We start from the raw sequence: 25,540 nt of genomic DNA on the forward strand, positions 1-25,540 counted from the left end.
GGGCCTGCCCCTACAGTTTTCTTCATTATCTGAATCTAATGTATTCCTGATAATATGTTGAATAGTAAATTTTCAGATGCCCAAATTTCAGAGCTTACATTCCATAATTTTATAAATAGGAAAAATGATAATGTTTCTAGCTCATTCAAATACCCTAACTTATTTTCCCAAGTACAACTTAAATTCAACTTAAACTACCTAATGATTTCTCTTGGGGATTTTTGAATAATATAAAACATTTAAAACTCCAGTTAGGTGCCGGCCCTGTGGCCAGGTGGTTAAGTTAATGGGACTTAACTCATCAAGCCATGCTGAGGCAGCATCCCACATAGCACAACTAGAAGGACCTACAACTGAAAAAAAAATACACAAGTACGTACTAGGGGGCTTTGTGGAGAAAAAGGAAAAATAAAATCTTTAGAAAAAAAAGAAAGAAAACTGTAGTGGCTAAATTTTGTTTAGATTTCTCATTTAAGACAATAATACTTTATATCTTTTTTAAAAAATGGAGCTACCTTGGCTATCATTTTGTTGATAAATTCTTTTTTCCTTAAAGTAGTAATTAGAAAATGTGGAAGAATGACTTCTGCTTTTGGAATTTGTTGTAGAAAAATCACCTCTCCTTGATATTACAAAAAAGCTCTATGACCTTAAAGAAATTTCTCCCATAAAATTACTTTCCAGTATGAATTTTCTGGTGCAGCAAAATTTATGAGCTCTGAGATGGAGGCCTTCAAACCCTTATATTCTAAAGCTTTTGTCACATTCCTGTACTCATAAAATAGTCCTACCATTTGACTTCTCGAATAGCATATAATAATGTCAACAATAGCAATGATAATCACACTGAGTATCAGATACTGTCCAAAGGGAGTTACATGTATTTAATCATTTATAATTTAATCATTATATACATTTAATACATATTATATAGTACACATATAATACAGTATTTAACACATAAAGAAACTGAGGCACAGAGAGCTTAAGTAAGTTATCTAATTTCACAGTTAAGAAATGGTGAAATAGAGATGGTGCTCAATAAAGCAAATAATTCAGCATTACATTCCAGGATTATAAAGATTTTTTAAAAAATGTTTACCAGGTTCCAGAGGTCATTTCTACCTTCATTAATACAGGCTTTCTAAAAATGAGTTGATTTTGAGCACAAGCAAGAGGATGTTCTACCTTCATTACAAACACAATATAACATGTTCTCTAATATTCCAGAGCTGTTGAAGACGGGTGAAAGTTTCCTATCTTAAATCATATTCAAGGCTTTCTCAATTATGAAGCCTCATGTGTTGAGTGAGTTGTGAATGACGTCTAAAGTCTTTACCACAGTGGACACATGCATAGGGTTTCTCACCAGTATGGATCCTTTGATGTAGAGTAAGTTCTGAGCCACGACTAAAGGCCTTCCCACACTCCTTACACTCATAGGGTTTCTCACCAGTATGAGTTCTTAGATGTTCAGTAAGGTGTGAGCCACGAATAAAGGCCTTCCCACATTGTTTACATTCATAGGGCTTTTCACCTTTATGAATTCTCTGGTGTTCACTAAGTTGTGAGCCATAAATAAAAGCCTTGTCACATTCCTTACATTTGTAGGGTTTTTCACCTGTATGAATTCTCTGATGATACGTAAGTTGTGTGGCACGAAAAAAGGTCTTCCCACATTCCTTACATTCATAATGCTTCTCACCATGAATTTTCTCGTGTTGAGTAAGATAGGCACCACGAATAAAGGTCTTTCCACATTCCTTACATTCAAAAGGTTTCTCACCTGTATGAATTCTCTGATGTTCACTAAGTTGTTTGCCACAGACAAAGGCCTTCTCACATTCTTTACATTTGTAGGGTTTCTCACCTGTATGAATTCTCTGATGTTGAGTAAGATTAGAATTAGAAATAAAGGCTTTCCCACATGCTTTGCATTTATAGGGTCTCTCACCTGTATGAACTCTCAGATGGTAAGTAAGTTGTGAGCCACGGAAAAAGGCCTTCCCACATTCTTTACATTCATAGGGTTTCTCACCTGTATGAATTCTCTGATGTTCATTAAGTTGGGAGGCACATAAAAAGGCCTTCCCACATTCTTTACATCTGTAAGGCTTTTCACCAGTGTGAACTCTTTGATGATAGGTAAGGTGTGAACCAAGAATAAAGGCCTTTCCACATTCCTTACACTCATAAGGTTTCTCGCCACTATGAATTCTCTCATGGTAAGTAAGTTGGGAGCCAAGAATAAAGGCCTTCCCACATTCCTTGCATTCATAGGGTTTTTCACCACTATGAATTCTCTGATGGAGAGTGTATTGTGAACAATAACTAAAGGCTTTTCCACATTTCTCACATTCATATGGTTTCTCTCCTGTATGAACTCTCTGATGTTCAGTGAGCTGTGAACCACGAATAAAGGCCTTCCCACAAGCTTTGCACTGATAAGGTTTTTCATCAGTGTGAATTTTCTGATGTTGAATCAGATCAGAACTCCGACCAAAGGCTTTCCCACATTCCACACACTCATAAGGTTTCTCATCATTCTGAATCCTCTCATGTTGACTATAGGTTAGTTTTTTGCTGAAGGTCTTCCTACGCTTCTTAACTTCAGAGTGTTTCTCTTTATTATGACTTTTCTCATGTTGAATAAGGCATGGCAGGTAGCTGAAAGCTTCTTTACCTTCCTTACGTTTGTACAACTTTTCCTTGGTAGGATTTATCTGATGAAGAGTAAGGGATGTGGAATGGCTTTGAGTGGGCTTTTCTTCACAGGTAATTTTCATGTGCATGTGAAGTCCTTCCTGACTTCTCTGTTGACCCTCAAACTTGTCTTTGCACTCCATATTATCCCCAAGATCATGGTGCTTAAGGTTATGGCTGACAGGTTTCCTCATATAATTCCACTGCAGTGATTCCGTTTCATAAGTTCCTTTTTCTGGAGATGACTTTTTGGTCCCACAACTGGATTCCAAGTCTGTAAGATAACAAGAAAGAAAATTCCTGCTGTTTTTGTTTACAAGGAGAAATGAAACTTCTAAGATAAAAATGGTAGCTAAAATGAAAATTCACATTAGAATAGAGTGGCTTACATAGTGCTCTAATATTTTGTGCAATTAAAAAAAGGACACAAGGAGAGAACACAGAATGAAAGGAGTTTATAGGAAGGAAAGTAACTAGGAGAACAGATTAAGTCAGTGGTTCTCCAACTTTGGAGTGGAGTAGAATCACCAAGGAAGCTTATAAAATAACAAAACATCTCTCTCCCTGCTGAAACAAATAAACAAACAAACGTCTGGGTGGATATCCAATCTATGAAGAAATCCTATTAGCTCTCCTGTCAAATTTATCAAGTATCTGATCACATCCACTGCTACCACCCTAGGCCAAGCAACCAGTCTCTCACTGGTCTCTCTGCTCTCAACCTTGCCCCTACAATTTTTCTTCACACAGCAGCCAGAGGAATCCTTTTAAAATGGACATCATATTGTATTACTCCCCTACTAAAAATCTAAGAGTTTACCATCTCAGAATAAAACCCAAAGTCCTACTTACTATGGCCCACAAGACCCTACATGAGTTTGCCTTGGCAACTTCTCTAATGTCATCTCTTACCACTCTCCTAGTTATTCATTTTGCTCTCACCACAATCGCCTTGTTGCTGTTCAAAATTGCCAAGCACATGCCTCCATGTTTACTTTTTGGAAAATTCCCCCAGATATCTGCATGGCTCGCTCTCTCATTTCAGTTTTCTGCTGAAATGTCACATTATCAAAAACATGCAATATATAATAGCACCTAGAATGCATTTATCACTAATGGATATCCTATTTTTTTTTTAAGTTTGTGCCTTGTTTGCCTCCCCCATGCTTAATCAAAGCAAGGAGTTTGTTTCATCCTCTGCTTTATTTCTAGTGCCTAAAACCATTTCTCACACATTGTTGACACTCAATATTTGTCAACAATTTAAAAAATGCAAATGCTCCTTTGTTCATCAGAACAATCTCCCCAGATGCTTCTGATATAAAAACAAGTTTGAGAATGAAACTTAAAACGTTTCAATGGTTTACTTTTGTACTTAGAATAAAATCCAAACTCCTATTTGTGGCCTACAAGCCCTGGCATGATCCATTCCTTGATTACCTTTTTGACCTCATTTTGAACCATTACTATCTTCAGGAACAATGCTCTAAACTTAGTGGCTTTATTTAAGCTCCTGGAACATATCAAATTCTTTCCCATTTAAGACTCTTTCAGGAGACGATGTCAAGATGGCAGCGTAGGAGGACTCCGAACTCACCTCCTCCCAAGGACACAACAAATTTACAACTTATTCTTGGAAGACCTACCCCTGAGAGAGAACTGAAAATGGGAAAAAAGAACCCCCATAACAAGGGACAGTGCTGACTGAGATGGAAGAGGCAGAAATTCCTTCCTGGAGAGAAAAAAGACAGCTTCTAGCCAAGGCACTTCATGGCTGGCTGGGAGCAATCTTAAGGTACAAAGCCTTCCCCGGAGGAGTGGGGGATCTGAGAGGGGGAGCATTACCACAATAAGCAGCTTTTGGACTCAGTACAACCAAGACAAATGTCATATCTGGCTTTGCTGGCTGTTAACTAAAATGGAGAATACCCCCAGAAAAGCTAACAGACATAAGGGGAAAAAAAGCCTGCTCTTAAAGGGCCCATGCACAAATTCACCCATTTTGGAAAGCAACTTAAAATAACCAGAAGGAAAGGTGCATAGTCCTTTGATGAAAAGAGACTCAATTCATAGGTTATGGGTGCATCTCAGTGAGAGGTAAGATCTCCCCAGCGACTGAGACATTGGTGGCAGCCATTATTGTGACCTAGTACAGGCGCACTGACACAAGACACTGCCAGAAGCTATTGGAGTTCTTCCCCTGGCATGTTAGTGCAGGGGTCTGCCCCACCTACTAGAGCACCAATCTAATCCAGCTCAGCCAGGGAAGGCAGCCCACTCTAGGAACTGGCCCCACTGAAGAGCAAGCCCTTGGGAAACTTGTGGGCCTGCATAGGTGGGGTGCATAGAACCTCTGCAGCTGGGTGAGTGAGTCCACCTCTGTGGGGCAGGGTGTGCATGAGGGGTGGGCCTGCATTGGTGGAGTGTGTGGGGCCTCTGCAATGGGGCAACTGTATCTGCTTCAGTGGGTTGGGGTGTGTGCACAGGGCAGGACTGTGTTGATGGGGTGTGTGGCCCTGCAGGTGGTGGAGCGTGTCAGCCACAGCAGACTTGTGCTTCTCAAACAGCCACATAGGGGATAAGCCCCACCTTCCGAAGCCTGCAACAACTGGGTATTTCCATACCTGGGGCTTGCCCCACTCAGCGGCACTCCTGAGAGAGCTGACAACAGCTTTGCAGGCTGGAGGCCTATAGCAATTATAAGCCCCTGAGCCTAGCAACCAGCCACGCTGGGGCCTACTCAACAGAAAAACTGCAACAGGAATTTGCTATTAGACCTTGCAGCCAACCGTGCTGGGGTTCCCCATGCCCCAAAGTGACTGAAGGGACCACAGAAGCCACATGCACCTGAGGATTACAACCAGCCAGCCAGGGAGACAGCCTAGCCTCCCTGGGCATCTGCAGCAAGAGCAACCCTGGCACAACAGAAGGACACATGGAGCCCACACAGGGAATACTCCTGGATCATTTGGACTGGTGACAAGAGGGAAGCACACTGCTGGGCTTCATAAGGCATCTCTGACATAAGGCCACCTCTCCAAGATTGGGAGATTAGCTGACCCACCTAATACATAGATGTAAGCACAAAGGAAGAGGCAAAATGAGGAGACAAAGTAATACGTTCCAAGTAAGGGAACAGGACAAAACCCCAGAAAAAGAACCAAATGAAACAGAGATAAACAATCTACCCGAGAAAGAGTACAAACTAATAGTCATAAGGATGCTCACTGATCTTGGGAGAAGAATGGACGAAGTCAGCGAGAACTTCAACAAAGAACTGGAAAATATAAGAAGACCCAATCAGAAATGAAGAATACAATACTGGAAATGAAAAATTCACTAGAGGGACTAAATAGCAGACTAGATGATACAGAAGAACGGATCAGTGGGCTGGACGAAAGACTAAAGGAAATCACCCAAGCTGAACAGATAAAAGAAAAAGAATTAAAAAGAATGAGAACAGTCTAAGGGAACTCTGGGACAACATCGTGCACACTAATATCCATATTATAGGTGTCTCAGAAGGAGAACAGAGAGACAAAGGGGCAGAGAATCTATCTGAAGAAACAATAGCTGAAAACTTTCCTAACCTAAGGAAGGAAACAGACATCCAGGTACAGGAAGCACAGAGAGCACCAAACAAGATAAATCCAAAGAGGCCCACCCAAAGACACATTGTAATTAAAACATTAAGAATTAAAGATAAAGAGAGAATCCTAAAAGCTGTAAGAGAAAGGCAACAAGTGACATACAAAGGAAACGCTATAAGGCTATCAGCTGACTTCTCAGCAGAAACCTTACAGGCTAGAAGGGAGTGGCATGATATATTTAAAGTGCTGAAAGGAAGAAACCTATAGCCAAGAATACTCTACTAGGCAAGGTTATCATTCAGAATGGAAGGAGAGATAAAGAATTTCCTAGACAAGGAAAACTTAAGGGAGTTTGTCACCAAGAAACCAGCCTTACCAGAAATGCTAAAGGGACTTACTTAAGTGGGAAAGAGAAGATCACAAATAGGAATAAGAAAATTATCAAAAGAAACCCCACATTAAAATCACTAGTAAAGGCAAATATACAGTAAAGGTAGCAGATCAATCACCTGTGAAGCCAATATGAAGGTCAAAAGACAAAAGTACTAAAATTATCTATTTCCATAATAATAGGGTAACAGATATACACACACACACAAAAAGAGGTTAGATATGGTATCAAAAACATATAATGTAGGAGGAGGGGAGTAAAAGAGTAGAGCTATTAGCAAGAGATCAAACAAAAGAGACCAAGAACTTAATATAGAGCTATATACATAGGTTATTATATATGAACCTCATGGTAATCACAAACCAGAAACCTATAATAAATATAAAAAATTAAGAGAAAGGAACCCAAACATAATACTAAAGAAAGCCATCAAACCACAAGGGAAGAAAGCAAGAGTAGAAGAATGGAATAAAGAACTACTAAAACACCCAGGAAAAAAGTAACAAAATGACAATAAATACATTCTTATCAATAGCTATTTTAAATGTCAATGGACTAAACGGTCCAATCAAAAGGCAGAGGATGGCAAATTGGATAAAAAAATAAGATCCATATGTATGCTGCATTCACAAGAGCCACACTTCAGACCTACAGACACTCACAAACTGAAAACAAAAGGATGGAAAAAGATACTCCATGCAAACAGCAATGAAGAGAAAGCTGGGGTAGTAATATTTCTATCAGATAAAATAGACTTTAAAACAAACACTATAACAAGAGACAAAGAAGGACACTACATAATGATAAAGGGAATAATCCAACAGGAGGATATAATACTTGTAAATATCTATGCACCGACATAGAAGCACCTAAATATATAAAGCAATTATTAATAGACATGAAAGGTGAATACATAGCAACACAATAGTAGTGGGGGACTTAGACCAATGGATGGATCACCCAAACAGAAGATCAATAAGTAAACATTGGCTTTAAATGGCACACTAGACCAGATGAACTTAGATTTTACAGAACATTCCATCCAAAAACCACAGAATACACATTCCTTTCAAATGCACATGGAACATTCTCCAGGATAGATCACATATTAGACCACAAAACAAGTCTCAATAAATTTAAGAAGACTGAAATAATACTAAGACTCTTTCACATGATCTTCTATCTGCCAGGAATGCTCTCAGCATGGCCAGGTCCTCTTTGTCCAAAATGTTCTAACTTAAATGCAGCTGCTCAGATAGGCTACGCCTGAAAACTCTAATTGGGTCCATGCCATATCTTTCTCTTTATTCTCTATATTCCTCATTCTTGTTTCAATTTTTGTAACTCTAGAATTATATTTCATTTATTTATGTTGATCTTCCTACTCCTCAAGCTTCACAAGTGTAGAAAAAATATGACTTTATGGGTATTCCTCAGAACACAAAAGCATACACAGAGTTTTCTTTTTCCCCTCATGCATTTTTTCAGGTCTTCCTTTCCAGTACCTTCTATTCAAGGCCAAATGTTCTCATATTTCCCAGAAAACTATCTCTATAATGTTCTAGAAATAGTGACAAGTTGACACCATAAAGAAAATTTTATGTTATTCTGAATAAAGTTGGGAGACAGGTATAATTTTCAAACCTAGAGGAATGCTATCTGATATGACTGGAGCACCAGGACCACCCTCCAACAACACTGCATATAGGCTGTAACAGGGGGCGTTGGTGGGAGAGAAAATAAACATAGATCAGTAAATTCAAGTTTAAACATCTTTTGGTAATAAGAGTCAGAAAACATGCTTTTGCTGAAAAGCAGAAAGAAACTGTAAACAAAAAAGCAGAAAACCCCATATACCTCAAAAGTTTAACACCAACTCATATCAGCAAAATGTACTGGGACAAGAATATCTGGCTTTTACTTTCTTTCTGTCAGAGAAGTACAATATGGTTTACAAAACACTAGGAGAGAAACCAACTGGAATATAGTGATTAAGGGACCAAATAAATCCAATTTAGACCCAAAACTATTCTCCATGTTATAGTAACATGATAATAAAAAAGGGAAGAAATATGTATCTAATGATTCTGGGGTAGGAGGCACTGTGGGACTACACAGGGTAAAGTGCTAAATGGCAACCCAGTGGGATAAGAATGCCCAAGTCTTAGAACTGTGCTGAGGGTGAGGGATATGTACAAAAATGTACTCAGTTAAATAGTAGTACTTTTTATTGTCATTACATTAATGGAAGAGTAAGTGGGAAAATTGCTAATGGGGTGATGACTGAAGACAATAAGATGAAGTCTTAAAAGCAGAAGTCATTTTGGGAGACCCCTTTTATTCTTACCCCCCTCAAGTCTGCTGAGTCTATCTCCTAAGTAGCTCTTGAATCTGCTTCCTTATCCCCAACGCCACTGCCAACACTCTGAGGAAGCCGGAAGCCCTTCTCATTTGAACCAGTGTCACCCACTCAGCAATGTCAGGAGCCCCTTTCTTCTAATCTGCCTCCGGCAGTCAGAGCAATATTTTAAATATGTACATATTATGTCGCTGTCCTACTTAAGATTCTTCATTAGCTCACAAATGCTTTGGGGATAAAATGCAAACTCGTTAGTTATATTTTTCAAATTGCATTTGACTGCAACCTCATAATAAGAGATACATGTTATATTATGACCGAGTATACACACACAGACATAAACAAAACAAATAAGTTATGAAATAATCTTTGCTACATATGATGCATTCTGACATTTTATTTCTTCTTCTGTGTTATTTTATTTAAGGAACAAAACAAAACCAAAAAATAAAAACAAATGCTATCACAACCTACCAGGTTGTTTTCATAACCCCTAGAAGATTCTGCCTGGCCTGGCCCCTGCCAGCCTCTCCAAATTCACCCGTCACATCTCCCTCTCTAGGCTCCAGCTACAAGGGCCATCTTTAAATATCTCATATACACCAATGGCCTTCACTGCACTGTTCCCTCTGCCATGAATGCTCTTCCCTGCACCCTCAGCCTCCCTACCTGCTTTCCATCCTTTTGGACTCACCTGAAACTTCACAGACCTTTGCGATTCCTGAGAAGCCTTCCCCAAGGCCAGACTCCTAGCAATGCTGCACCTGTAATTCTCTCTTCGATTAAGACAGCCCCTCTACCCACTGCAGCCTACAAGGGAGGCCCCCATAGCTTTGGGTGCTGGTGAGACCTCCACAACCTGCTATTAAGGCTGGCTTCTCCTGGCGGGTCTCAACTTCTATAAACTCTTAGTGTGACAGTCCCACTACCCTTAGGTTAATAGGACTAAGTACCCACCTTACCCAAAGAGACCACTCAGGACCGATCCTGTGATGTCTGATAGCCCTGGCTTCCTGGGTGCTTGGTCATCACTAGGAGTCTCACCTCACTCCAGATGTGGACCTCCTTTATTGTGACCCAATGTTCCACTGCACTGTAACCAGTTGGCCTTCTGGAACTCACAGTATACTTTCTGCAAATACTCCATAACCTCAGCCTCCCTTCTGATTACTCTCTTGGCCTTCTTGCTCTGATTGAAACCTTGAGCACACTGCTTCCTCTGAAGTACTGTCTTCCCTCACCTCACTCCACCTACCCTCTCCCACAGTAGACATAATAGACCTTGTTATTACCAATAATGACAACACCTCTAAAAGCTCAATTTCAAGCAACCATCCTTTCTGACCACTACCACCCACATTTCTAGCTCATTTACTCTTGTACCATTTGTCTAATATCAAAGACTCTCCTTTCAAACCAAAACAAAACAAGCTTTCCTTTGATTCGATGGTTCACCCTGTAGCTCCTACCCATCCCATTTACTGTACTCCTTCCTGGCAAAAATTCTCAAAAGAAGTATCTGTACTTTTTTCTTTCTCTCTTTCTCTCTCACCCTCATAATTAACATTTTGCTGTATTTCCTTCCAGGCTTTTTTCCTTGCACTTTCATGTAGTTGAAATAATACTGCAAATACAAACTTGAATCATACTTCTTTGTCCTAATTATTATAGTACTATTATTAAAAACTTCTAAAACACGTTCAAACTCTATTTGTACCTCTGAGGGCTCCTCAAATGGACCTTCAACACTGCCTGGTGAGTTAACTCAATGTCCCACTCTAGTTTTTATTGTTGGCTATTTCTTCCCCATTCTCTTTTTAATCCTCTACAGTCAGGTTTTTGTTCCTCTCATTTCCAAACCTACTTGTCAGGGTCACCAATAGCTTTCGTCTTGCCAAATCCAATAGCCAGTTCTCAGTCTTCATCTTACTGGACCTCTTACCAGTGTCTTTCACAGTTAACCACACCATCCTCGTGTCTGTCCCTTGGCTTCTCACACACTGCTTTCCCGATTACTTCCTAGATCTGGTGTACTCAGGCTTCTCGTCGATTTCCTTTGCTGGATCCTCTTCCTCTTCCCACCTAACTGCTGGGATGCCCCATGGTTTAGCGTGGACTTTACCTTGGCCTCCATCTAAACAATTCTCTCCATAATCTCATCTATTCCCATAATACAGAGATTAGTCCCACATTTATCTCTTTAGTCCTGACTACCCTCCTGCAGGCTTTCAAAAGCTTATTTGACTTCTCTATCAGGATATCTAATGGGCATCTCAAATGCGTAACTCTTGACTTCCTTCTGTGGGCTTCCAAACTCTGATGCCTCTTTCTATTTCCAATCTTTTGGCAGATCTTATTAATTCTACCATTAAAATATAACCCATTCTCTCCACCTCCACATATTAAACCCCATTCTGAGCCGCTGTTCTCTCCAGTGTGGACTCCTGAACTAGTCCACTAACTGGTCCTCTTGCTTCTATTCTTACCCTGACTCTACACACAGCAGCCAGAATGATCTTTAAACAAAGATCTCTTACTTATCTGCACAAAACCCTCCAAGGGCTCGCTAGCATACTTAGGATAAAATCTCACTCCTTGCGATGGCGTACAAGGTCTTACATGATCTGATCCCTGCCTGTTTCTCTGACCTCATCTCTAATTCCCACTTTCACTCACTCTGTTAGCCTCACTGACCCTGCTGCTGATCCTGAAATAAGTGAAGTGCAGCCTCCCTGCAGGGCCTTCACACTTCTGTTCCCACTGTCTGAACACATAATTCCCCTATTTGGCTCAGCTAATTTTATTCAGGTCTCAGTTCAAATGTCGCCTCCTCTGAGAAATCATCCCAGACCATCCTAATGTAAGCTCACAGAAAGCTCTCAATAAACATTTGCCAGCTAGAGATACCTATGCACATTTAAATAAAAAACAGAAATTGGGATAAAACTCAATTCAAAAAATAGATAAAAGGATTGTCTCTGGAAGAAACCAAAGGTAGCTTCCTCATTAAAACAACAGGGGAACGTAAGAGAGAGGAAGAGTAGTAAATGAGCATTGGAAGGAAAGTTCCTTTGGGAACTCATATTGATGTCACCTTCCTGCTCTCCCTGCGTCTCAGGTCTTCTTTCTGCAGGCCTTCGGAGAGAGCTTCGCACAGGCATCTCCAAGTGCTGCCATCTCACAGACCAGCTGTAGCACTATGAACACTAGCTGCTCCTCTGTGACCAGCCCTTATTCACCTGAGCTCCGTCTTCTTGCCATGGCTCTCACCACCATCCAGGGCTCCTTCCCTTGCTCCAATAAGGAAAACACATCTGGCTTAGGGACCGAACATCCAGCTTAAAAGAAAAGAAATGGGACATGGTCATGGTGTGGGAGTCCCACATCCACATCCAGTCCACATCCAGTGTCACCAAAGAGAGACACTGACAGAGGAAGATGTGAAGGTCTGAAGAATGAGAAGTCAGAAGGTACACAGTGGAGCTGTCCACTTCTACCTCTACAAAACTCCAACCTTTCCTTAGGAATAGAAATCAGAAATTCACCATGAAGGAGGCAGAAAGTATGGGAGACGAATTCCGAAAATTGGGTAAGATGACCTTACCCAGGGAGATCAGGTTGCTGTAGTTCTCCAGCATCACGTCCCTGTACAAGGCCCTCTGCGCGGGGTCCAGGCACGCCCACTCCTCCTGAGAGAAGTCGATGGCCACATCCCTGAAAGTCACCAACCACTGAAACAACAAATCCATTTATTATTTGTGAAAATACGGCAATGATTTTGAGGTGAAGTGAGAAAAGGAGGAGGGTGTTGAAGGAAGGGGGTGACACAACAAACAGCAGGCCATGGCTGAACACCTGTAACACTGAAGGAAAGTGGGTGCCCGAACTGTGGTGTCAGCGTGCCCTTGATCACTCCTACTGCCACAGACAAAACTTCCTAAGTATAATAAGACAATTCCATTATCCAGAAAGGTCCAGGAATGAAAAAGGCCAGATGAACACAGTTTCCCAATTAAATTAAATATTGTATGCAATCACACAGCACATTAAGCTTTCACATTCTCAATAAATAAATAAATTCTCAATAAATATGAGTCCTTTCCTTCTCTTCTCCCTTTAAAGAAAAAGCTAAAGAAAACTGATAAAATATTTCCAAATAATTTTTAACAAATCTCTAGGCTAGAACATAGAATTTGGGTATAACTTAAGAATTTTTTGAAGATTCAAATTCATCAAGTCACAATATTATGTCACTGAATATAATGGACATGACAGTTCCATTTTATGGATAAAATGATCTGCTTATTTGGGAGGATTTAAATTAAATTCTATAATGTCTCTGAGCTCTAAGAATCTACAATTCTCAAGAGAGCATGCATCTGGCAGGTTCTATTTGCTCCAACTTTCCGTGTTCCTAGGCTACAGCAAACTGATGGATGACAGCCTAGATGCACATGGGCATTGCTCAGGACTGACACATTCCGGCCAGCTCCAGAGTGAACTTGACTGCTGATCATCCTCTTATTGGTTCCTGGGCAGGAGGAGTGTGGTGGGTACAATAACGGCCCCCAAAGACGTCCAGATCCTGATCCCTGGAACCTGTGAACATGTTACCTTATGTGGCAAATGGGACTCTGCAGATGTGCTAAGTTAAGGATCTTGAGATGGAGAGATTATCCTGGATTATCTGGTCGGGCCCAGTGTAATTCCAGGGTGTTTTAAGTGATAGAGGGTGGCAGAAGAGTCAGCAAAGCAGCTGTGATAGTGAAAGCAGACGTCAGAGTGATGCGATTGCTGGCTCTGCAGATGGACGGAGCCATGAGCTGAGGAATGTGGGCAGCCTCTCACAGCTGGATAAGGTAAGGAAACAGATTCTCCTCTAGAACCTCCAGAAGGAACATAGACCTGTCAACACCTTGACTTCAGCCCTGTAAGACTGATTTCAGACTCTAATCTCCAGAAGTATAAAAAAATACACTTGTGTTGTTGTAAGCCATTAAGTTTGTAGCACTTTGGTACAGCAGCAAGAAGAAATGATACAACGGGCAAGATCTCTTCCCTCTCAGTTCCCCGCCCAATCTTAAAAGTTTCACAGAAAAATCTTGCCACACTGAGACTGAGAACATCCAGCAGAAATGCTGTCACTTCCAAGTGGAAAACCTAGGTTTGCAGAGGAGATCAAGGTTTGCCATGTGTCCCATTTAACCGCCTCATCAAACCATTGTACTAACATTGCTCCTAAGGGGAGCTATTCTGCTTCCTTAGGGCTCCTGGCAGAAGACTTTGCATGTAAAAAATGTAGAATGATCTAAATAAACATCTAAACACTGTTTGGTCAGGGAAAACATTTAGAGAAGAATGGAGCTCTTTGCTATGATCACTCACTGGAACGTGGGAAAATTGGGAGCAGTTCCCTTAGGGGACTATGCAAGGCAGAAACTTTGGGGATAAATAAATCTGGTGTTCACACCACACGACAAAACAACTACACTTCAGGAAGGAAAGAAGAAAGAGCAACTCACGTGGGGCATGGTTTTTAGAACTGTCAGAACTGATCAATTCTCTGGGCTCCTCTCCTGGAGATGTACAGAGTCCAGAGACGGCAGGGCTGGAGAAGGAAAAAGAAGCCATGAGATCAGGCTTGCCTCAGGGCCCACGAAATGAGCATCTTGAAACCACTTTTACTTCCCCTCTGTGAAGAGCTTTGGAAAAATTTCAGCCCTCCTACAAATCCAATGGAATTCAGCTACAGCAATGGATTCAGCCCGAAGAAATTCAGGCCAGCCTTTTCCTTAATCCCCATGCTGCTGAGCAGGATCCTAGAGGGTGCTAGTTTTCCAGGGCATATTTCATCTCTAGGATAGGGGCCTGCCCAGGGAAGCCTGGGGAGCACACAGCTCCCCCAGGCCCCACACACTAAGCGAGATGCTTTGATCCCACAGCTTAGGGTTCAGTCCCACAAGACTACGCCTGACTTCAGAAGCCAATCGCAAATTCCAGGGCATGCGTGCTCCTAACCTACCAGCTAGAAAGTGGGGGCTCCAACAATCTCCTCCTAAGGAGTTCGATAGTTTGCTAGGATGGCTCACAGAACTCAGGAAGACACTTTACTCACATTTACCAATTTATTATAAAGGATACAACTCAGGAACAGCCAAATGGAAAAGATGCATAGGGCAAGGTATGGGGGAGGGAGGGTGCCCGGAGCTTCCAATGCCTTCTCTGCATGTGCTGCCGCAAAGCACCTCAATGTGTTCACCAACCCAGAAGCTCATGGTATCTCCTAGTTCAAAAGTTTTTATAGAGCTTAACCTCCAGTCCCACCCACCCCTTTCCTGGAGGTCAGTGGGTGGGTTGGAAAGTTCCAACCTTCTAATCACTTGGTCTTTCTGGTGACCAGCCCAGAAAGTGAGGCAATCTAAGGGCCCCAACCCAAGCACCTCATTAACACAAATTCGGGCATGATCATTATGAGTGACAAAAGACACTCCTATCACTCAGAAAATTCCAAGGGTGTTAGGAGCTCTGTGCCAGGAACCAGGGACAAAAAACAAATATATTTCGTATTTTATCAGAAATATTAATGCAAAATCTGAAATAAAATACCAGCAAATATAAATCCAACAGCACATTAAAAAAATAGCTATGATTAAGTGGGATTTTCTCAGCATTAAAAAGCTGGTTTGATATGATAGAAAAAAGACAAGAATACCCACTACTTTCACTATCATTTCTCATCGTATTAGATGTATTAGCCAATGAGAAAGACAAGAGAACTCAAGAGCAACAAGAACAGGAAAAGAACAGGCAGAACGCCCTCTGTCTGAGATATGACAGCATGCCTGAAAACCCATGAGATTCAACGAAAGAAAAAAGCTACAACAAAAAATAAGAGAACTTGGTAAAGCAGCAGGATAGAAGATTAGCATTAAAAGAAATGACCTTTATATATAAAACAATAACTACATAGAAAATAAAACAAAAGAAAAGCTACAAGCCACAAAAAAGATAAAACACCTAGGCATAAGCTTAACAAGAAATGCATAAAACCTGTAAGAGGAAACATTTGAAATACTCCTGAAAGACATAAAAATAGATTTGAACAAATGGCTAGAACAATGCTTATCAACAGCTTTTTCATTATTGCCCCTCTGAGGCGCCTTTTTAAACTTGTTTTTTTCTTAATCACCCCCCCCCGAATAGGAAATTTCAATAGGACAGATATACTGTATACATTTTTTATGTACTGTATGTATATCAGAGCTTTATAAATAAAAAGAATAAGAATAGTGCTCACTCATTTTATTCAATACAGGTTAAGAATGAGTAATAAAAATTTTAAGTAAAAAGCTAAATTAAAATAAGAAAGCTATTAGGCCCACCCCATGGCCTAGTGGTTAAGATCAGTGCGGTCCACTTTGGCAGCCAGGGTTCAGTTCCCCGGCACAGACCTACACCTCTTGTCAGTGGTCATGCTCTGATGGCGACCCACATACAAAACACAGGAAGACTGGCACAGATGTTAGCTCAAGGCAAATCTTCCTCAGCAAAAAAATAATAAATTAATTAAATTGACAAGTAAAAATGGCAAGCAATAGGATATATTGGAGAATATGAGGAAGCCATGTGGTATAAACCTAATTCGGCCTGACCTTGTCTTTCCAAAAGGGCCTGACCAAGGCCATTGAGCATGCATTGTATATCTGCTTTAGAGACTCCCTCTGGCAAGAGCAAAGACCCTTGAGATAAAGGTGCAACCTCCCTCCCCCTCCCAACGTTGGCGTCTCCTTAAGGATTAATCATCTTTCCTTAGGCTAGAAACTGAGTGCTGCCCTCACCTGTGACCGCCCAGCTCGAGACAATAGACTTGCCTCCTGCTACGCCCACCAAGATAGCAGACCCACTACCTGCTGTGTCCATCAAGTGCTGTGCGGACAGGGCAATCTTGTGACTATTGTGGGAGGGACATTTCAATCATATGTAAAGCACCCTCTTTGGGGGTATATAACCACTCTGTACATCTCATTTCTTTGGTGCCCTTTCTTCCTTCGGGAAGAAAGGCCCAGGGCCATGGTCCTCAGATTTCAGCTCAGAATAAACTCAGCCAAATTTTCATTTATAGATTGGTTATGGATTATTTTCATTGACAAAATTAAAAAGCTATTAACATTTACCCTAACTTTATAACTATTTGCTAAGTAACTTTTAATGTAATTTACTTAAATAAATTGTAACATTATAATACATACGGAAATTAGCACTTTATATAAGTACATAATATACACAATGTAATCAAATTTTTTAAATATCATTCAGAACTGTTCTTTTCCAGCAAAAAGTAAAATGATTGAAAAATTAATTTCTTAAAAATTATTTTTAGTGAACTTAACTTTTGCTAGATAGAAGAAACTTTGAACTAGTTGCTTGATCTTCATTTAGATATTGTGGACATCTTTACTTTTCAGCACCTGACATAATTGATGGGTTTGACAATGGTTAACTTTACCCAAGCCCTATAATCCTAAGAACTAGCCAGGATGAGAGGGATCCCCTCGCCCTTTGTGTACTGGAGAACAGCTGAATGCAAAGAACCTCCCTTCCCCATGTAACTTATTTTCTAAGACTGGAGGACGACCCCCTTTTTTTTAACCTATGACAAGGACAGACAGACCCTCCAAGTTGCCATTCCTTGTCTCATCAATGATTAGCTGAGCTGTTTGACCCCATTGACCAATCTGGAGAAAATGTCTGATAACCTCACTTGACCATACTTTAGTCAGGCTTCCCTCCTTCTCCCAGGCCCTTGAACTTTGGCCTACCCTTGATCCTGGGCCAGCAGAGGAATGTAGAACATTCTTAACAATGACTCCAGCCCCTCCCCAGCTGACCACAGAGAACATCTACACAACAGTTCACCCACTCATGCCACTCCCACATCCACTTCTTTCTGTCCTGTTTACCTTCCCTATAAAAGAAAATTCTTTGCTATCTGACCTTTGAGATGCTTGCAGATCTCATGGTCATCAGTGTTCTCCCAACTAGTCTCTCTTCCTTCACTGCAGTGATCCTTTGAATAAAGTCTCTCCTTACATAAGTCCAAATTTGTTTTTTATCAACACGTTGAATAACTTTTGCAGAATAATAAAACAATTTTTATTTAATTCTCAAAGTCCAAGTCAGACACAAAAGCACAATCACATATAAACAGCATCCATAAGGCAGCCAATGGGCACATGGCAGGCTACCTCTTGTGATAGGACCTCAAGTTGAGCAATCGACTGAAAGTCCTCCCTTCACAGCCACCTATTTGCCATAGTTTTATGGCACTGATCTTTTCTGGTAGCACTAATCTTGCAAACATATATCTTCCACGCCCTCAGTGTCAATGCTGCTCGTGGATACCCAAGAAATGCCAATGAGAGAGTAAATAATGAAGAATAAGATTGTGTTGGGTAAAATTGAGCTTTGGAGAGCCACAAACCATTGTAGTATCTAAGATTTTGCACCCTCCCTGAGACCAATTTCACCCCCTTGGAAGCAGTATCACCCTCATTGAGAATACATGGGCTAAAATGATATATTATAAGGAGGTTAATTCTCTGCAAGTGGATAGGATATTTGATATATAAATTAAATACGATACCAATAAAAATGCTAGCAAGTATGGAAGCAGACACATTAAATTTAAATTCAACAAGCAAGAAAATAAAAAAAGAACAGCCAGAAAAATTCCTGAAAAAAAAAGAAAGCAGAGATTTAAAAGATACTATAAAGTCCCTATCATTAAAATAGTAGACACTGGTACATGAAGAGACATACAGATTAATGGAACAATAGAATTTCTGATCCCTGGGGAAAGATGGGTTGTTTAACAAAAGGTATTAGAAAAAGGTAAATTGGATTTATGTTTTATACTACATACCAGGATTAACTCCAAATGGATAAGAGATCTAAATATTATAAAATGCAATCGTAAAAATGCTTGTCTTAGTTTGTTCGGGCTCCTAGAACAAAATCTCATAGACGAGGCAGCTTGTTAACAAGAGAAATTTATTTCTCACAGCTCTGGAGGCTGGACGTCTGAGATAAGTGTGCCAGCGTGGCTGAGGGAGGAGGGACCTCTCCTGGGTCACAGACTTCTCATTGTCTCCTCACAGAGTGGAGGGGCAAGGGAACTCTCTTGGGCTTCTTTTATAATAAGTGCATTAATCTCCTTCATGAGAGATCTGCCCTCATGATCTAATTACCTCCCAAAGGCCCCCAGCTCCTAATATCATCACTTGGGGCATTAGGGTTTCAATATATGATTTTTTTGTGAGGGGACAGACATTCAGACCACAGCAATTACAGAAAAAAAGTGGCCGAGTTCCTTTTAACTTGAGAGGGGAAAGGCCTTTCTAACTATGTCTTACAGTCAAATGGATACATTTAAAAATTGCATGGAGAAAAGAATACAAACACAGACAACAAATTGGGAGAAAATATTTGCAACTTAAATAAAACAGGGTAACTCTTCCTAAGATCAAAGGGGCTTTATTTTAAAAATCAAGAGAAAGATAAAAAAAATCATTATTAAAAATGGACAAGACAAAAAAAAGATAATCCATAAAAAGAGAAAAGCCAATGGGCCATTAAACATTTGAAAGATGTTCAACCTCATTTAAATAAGAGAAATCCAAATTGAAACTAAACTGAGAAGACTTCCAATTCCAACGATGCTTAAGATCCTACTGGACTAAGCTCCCTACAGGAAGTGCTATTGAATCTGGACAGAATACAAAAAGCAGCTCACTGAAGGTAGTGGGCAAGCAACTGAAGCAATACTCCTGCCAAAGTGCAGAATTTGAATCAAATCAGGAGGCAACATCAAACACACACAGATTGAGGGACAGTCTGCAAAATAACTGGCCTGTACTCGTCAAAAATGTCGAGATCACGAAGGATCAAAGGCCCAGGAATTGTTTCAGGTTAAAGGAGACTAAAGAGATGTGATAACTAAATGAAATGTTTTATCCTACACTTGATTCTGGAATGGATCCCAGATCAGGGGAAAGAAGGCTATAAAGGACAGTACTGGGACAGCTGGTGAAATTCTTCTAAGAACTCTGAATTAGGTCATTATTATATCCATGTGACATTTCCTGATTTTAATAAATAAACTCCAGTGATAACCCTTGTACTTAGAAACTACACTCATGTGTTTATGGATAAAGGAACATGATGTCTGAAAATTACTACTAAATAGTTCAGAAAAAAGTACGTATGTAAAGAGAAAGAGCAAACAAAAAAGTAAAATGTTAATAATTGGTAAATCTATAAGAGCATATGAGAGCTCTTTCTACTATTGTGGGGGCAACTTTTCTGTAAGTGTGATATTATACCAAAACAAAATTTAAAAAAAATCAGTTGTATGAGAACATGTATTCTTGATTAAGAGACTAAAGAGACATGACCAAATGCAACATATGAACCTTCAATCTAGAAAATATGATAACCAAAGAAATGTAAAATACATTCCCTGTCCTGATAGTTAGTAGTAGTGTTGTTACTGTTGTTTTGAAACCATTGTAACTATTTTAGGGTAAAGCAAATGAATTATATGAATGTTGTTAGCAACTGAGATTGTTAGTATAAAAGGAGAGAGATGGGGCTGGCCCCGTGGCCGAGTGGTTAAGTTCGCACGCTCCGCTGCAGGCAGCCCCGTGTTTCGTTGGTTCAAATCCTGGGTGCGGACATGGCACTGCTCATCAAACCACACTGAGGCAGCGTCCCACATGCCACAACTAGAAAGACCCACAACAAAGAATGTACAACTATGTACTGGCGGGCTTTGGGGAGAAAAAGGAAAAAAATAAAATCTTTAAAAAAAAAAAAGGAGAGAGATACAAGTATAAAATCAACTAAAAACCCTGTTATCTTTGGTCTTAATGGAAATATGATTATGAATTCATGATTTATGGTTTATACTTTCAAAACAAGTTTTTATTAGCTTTGTACACTGAAAAGGCCTAAAAGAAATGAGAGCCCTATGGCAATAAATACCCCTAATATCCAGACTGTGGTCTGTATACACCGTGCCCCATAAGAGGAACCAGAACTCCTTAGAGAAATGGCTCATTTCCAGTCTTGCACAGGAAATGTACAAGGTGAAGTTGGGACAGCTTGTTGTTCTAGAAAGCAAATAACTATCAATTCTAATAAAATCATCTCAGAAAGACCTAGGAGCCAACTGGAAAGGGCTCCCAATGACTAGAGAGAGGGCAGTTTTAAATTAAAAAAGAATAATGAAGGGTCGGCCCCATGGCTGAGTGGTTGGGATTATGCGCTCCGCTTCAGCAGCCCAGGGTTTCGCTGGTTCAGATCCTGGGCACAGACATGGCACCGCTCATCAAGCCATGCTGAGGTGGCGTCCCACATAGCACAACCAGAAGGACCCACAACTAAAAACTATATACAACTATGTACTTGGGGGCTTTGAGGAGAAGAAGGAAAAATAAGATCTTAAAAAAAAAACGAATAATGATTACAATTGTTTGAAACATATCAAATGTATTTTTAAAAACCCATGAGTCACGTGTTACTCAAATAAACTCGTTCACTCACTTTCAGGACTGTTTAAGATGCTGTAGGGCACCAATTCATTTCTCTGAAAACTAATGTGTAAAGGGAAAGAATCAAATTTATTATCTTGCCCTTCCATATGAACTGAGTTTTAGGATAAGCAAACAGTTGATGAAAAAAAGTTCTTACAGAACTCTAGGTAAGAAATGTAGAAGGAATTGAGAGAATTTCTTAAAATCGTTATATGTGGGGCCAGCCCCGCGGCCGAGTGGTTGAGTTCACAGTCTCTGCTTTGGCAGCCTGGGGTTTCGCTAGTTCTGATCCTGGGCGTGCACATAGCACCACTCATCTGACCATGTTGAGGTACCGTCCCACATGCCACAACTAGAAGGATCCACAACTAAAACACACAACTATGTACTGGGGGGATTTGGGGTGAGAAAGCAGAAAAAAAAGATCGGCAGGAGTTGTTACCTCAGGTGCCAATCTTTAAAAAAAAAACATCTCTATATGTAACCCTTAATGAAATAGCATCAATGATAAATGGATGTTACACCCTTCTGGTCAGTGTTTCTTAACTTTTTTTTTTTCATTATTAGCTCCCAAAGAACATTTTTAGACACCATTTTTCATAACTGCCACCATGGACCCATGAAATTCTAATACCATGGATATACTGTATGTGTTTACATACTGTGGCCCTTGGAGGGCCATTGTAATATCTAAGAGTTTTGTCCCCCTCTCTGCCAAGAACCAAGTTTCACCCCCCTGGGGCAATATCCCTCATTCCACCATTGAGAATGTATGCTTCAGGTGAAAGAGGGAGAACTTTATAAAGGAAGGATTAAGGGGACAGCACTTGAACACTGATCAATATGGCATCACCAGAGGTAGGACACCAGACTTTAAGAGCCTCAGGATGTGATGTAATATGAAGTACACAGCACCAGCTATGAACTATTTTTGCCTGAAAATGTGATTTAGGCAAAATATAATTTGAATCTGATCAAGTCTCTAGATCTAACTACCCATTTACAGAAATATGGGGCATAGGGAAACAAATTATATGACACCACAAGGAAGCAAATAGCTAAAGAATGTACAAAAAACAAATAACCTAGTTCTTTTACAAATCAATGGCACCAATTCAAATAAAACAAAAGCAAAAAAGAGGCAGGAAACTGTTATGGGTTAAAGAAACTTAAGAGGTTTAACAACTAAATGCAATGTGTGGATTTTATCTGGATCACGATTAGAACAAACCAATTGTAAAAATCTTTCTTTGAAAGAACTGGGGAAATTAGAATATGTACTGGGTATGTCATATTATGGAATTATTGTTAGTTTTTAAAGTTGAGATAACATCGTGGTGGTTATTTAAAAATATGATGGAGAAAACCACAGTAGATCATCATGGTGGAGTGCACGTGCCCGGGACTCTCTCCCCTCCAACATACAACAGAAAGGGGCAACCATACTGTAACAGAGGACATCCTAACACAACACAAAAATGTCACAGAGACATGCAGCCATACGACAGAGGGCAGAGAGGCTGGAGCCCCCCTCAGAGGAGCCAGAACAGGGTAAGAGAGAACTTGGCTCCCTCCCCTAAAGACTGCAATGTGCGACCAGGAGAGGTTCCTTGAGGGAAGCAATGGGGGAGGAGACACTTGTTCGTGGGAACATCAAGGACTCCCTAGGGCCCTTTCAGCCCAGAGGGAAGCCCTCTCCTGGGGCAAAAGCTTTCACAGGGGGTGACCTCATCAAGCCAACACCCCAGGAGACCAGTTAGCAACAGCAGAGTGAGAAAGCCTAGACTGCATGCAGGAGAAGGTGCCCCACCCTCCACTTGGCCAACGCCCGCTCCACGGCCTGGGATCTTGGCTGAAGGCAGAGGGCTCAGAATATGTGGCTCTCGACCCCAAACCCAGTGGCAATAGGTGGTAACTGCAACCAAATAATATCAGAATGCAGAATGCATAAGATCCGACGCACCTCCTCTAGCAATATCAGACACTACATCAAATCTCCAGAACAGAGGGAAAACGACAAGTACCCAGAATTCAGTCCTGAGGACACAGAAATACGTAATCTAAATGACAATGAATTCAAAACAGCTATCATCAAAAAACTCTATGAGGTAAAAGAGCATGTAGAGAAACAATTCAACAAGTACAGAAGCTCCTTCACAAAAAAGATTGAAACTATAAAGAAGAATCAATCAGAAATATTAGAGATGAAAGACACAATGGAAGAGAGAGAACAAAATATGGATTCCCTGAATGCTCGAGTGGACATCATAGAGGAGCATATTAGCATAATCAAAGACAGACATGTTGAAATGCTCCAGACAGAGGAGGAGAGAGAAGTAAGACTAAGAAGAAATGAAGAAAGTCTCCAAGAAATATCCGACTCAAAATAAGAATTATAGGTATTCAAGAAGGAGAATGGAGCAGAAAGTGTGTTCAAAGAAATAATAGCAGAGAACTTCCCAAACCCAAGGAAAAAGAGGGAAATCTGTGTGGTGGAAGCTTTCAGATCTCCTAGATTTGTCAATGTAATAGACCTACTGCAAGGCATATAGCAGTAAAACTGGAAAAAATGGATGACAAAGAAAGAATCCTCAGGGCAGCAAGGCAGAAGAAAATAACCTACAAAGGAACCCCTATCAGGCTTTCAGCAGATTTCTCTGCAGAAACCTTACAAGCTAGGAGAGAATGGAATGACATATCCAAACCTTTAAAAGACAAAAATCTTCAACCAAGAATACTCTATCCAGCAAAAATATCTTTCAGATATGAAGGAGAAATAAAAACTTTCACAGACAAACTAAAGTTAAGGGACTTCGTAGCCACAAGACCCTGCCCCCAAGAAATCCTCAAAGTCTCTCATACCTATAAAAAAAAGACAGAGGAGAGAAAGGGGTCACAAAACACAGAGTAAGGAGATAAATTGGTAGACAGAATCAGAATAGAATAGCATGGGCCAGCCCCGTGGCTGAGTGGTTGTGTTCACAGTCTCTGCTTCAGTAGCCCAGGGCTGCACTGATTCGGATCCTGGGCATGGACGTGGAACCACTCATCTGGCCATGCTGAGGTGGCATCCCACATGCCACAACTAGAAGACCCACAACTAAAATATGCAACTATGTACTGGTGGGATTTGGGGAGAAAAAGCAGAAAAAAAAAAGAAGATGGGCAACAGTTGTTAGCTCATGTGCCAATCTTTAAAAAACAAAAAGGAATAAGATAGCAAATACTCAAGTATAGCATTAAGCTAAAGGGAAGGAAAACACCAAAAACAAAGATAATCTTGTCATTTTAACCACAAACTCACAACACAAGACGGAATAAGATATGAGAAAAACAACTTAGAGGGGAGGAAGAAAGGGACTGAATCTATTTAGACTAAGAAAATAAGAGGCCCTCAGAAAATGGACTATCTTATACATGAGATTCTGAATACAAACTTCAAGGTAGCCAATAAACTAAAAAGCAGAACAGAGATACAAAAAATAAATAAGGAAAAAACAAAGAAATACATAATTAAAAACTATACAATTCAATGGGTAGACCAAAACACACAGGACATGAAATAAAGGAAATGCAGGAAAACCAAAAAACAAGTGATATAATGAGAGAATTAAGCCCTCCTACATCAATAATCACCCTAAATGTAAATGGGTTGAATTATCCAATAAAAAGACACAGAGTGGCAAGATGGATTAAAGAACAAGATCCAACAATTTTCTGCCTCCAGGAAACACACCTCAGCTCCAACAACAAACACAGGCTCAGAGTGAAGGGGTGGAAGACAATACTCTAAGCTAATGGCAAACAAAAGAAAGCAGATGTTGCCATACTTAGATCAGACAAAGCAGACTTCCAGATAAGACAGGTAAAGAGAGACAAAGAAGAGCTGTATATAATGATCAAA

The 25,540-nt window shown here is 40.3% G+C and overlaps 1 protein-coding gene across 1 annotated transcript in view; it reads right to left on the reverse strand.

The window, feature by feature from the left end:
* Positions 1-1,256: 1,256 nt before the first annotated feature.
* LOC124250392 (uncharacterized) overlaps positions 1,257-25,540 on the reverse strand; it is a 64,513-nt gene continuing 40,229 nt past the window's right edge. The window contains 3 exon segments of the mRNA XM_046682189.1: positions 1,257-2,977; positions 12,283-12,381; positions 12,648-12,774. Coding sequence (XP_046538145.1) covers positions 1,257-2,977; positions 12,283-12,381; positions 12,648-12,774 — 1,947 coding nt within the window.

Source organism: Equus quagga, chromosome 13 (genome assembly GCF_021613505.1).
Source record: "Equus quagga isolate Etosha38 chromosome 13, UCLA_HA_Equagga_1.0, whole genome shotgun sequence".
NCBI classification, from domain to species: domain Eukaryota; kingdom Metazoa; phylum Chordata; class Mammalia; order Perissodactyla; family Equidae; genus Equus; species Equus quagga.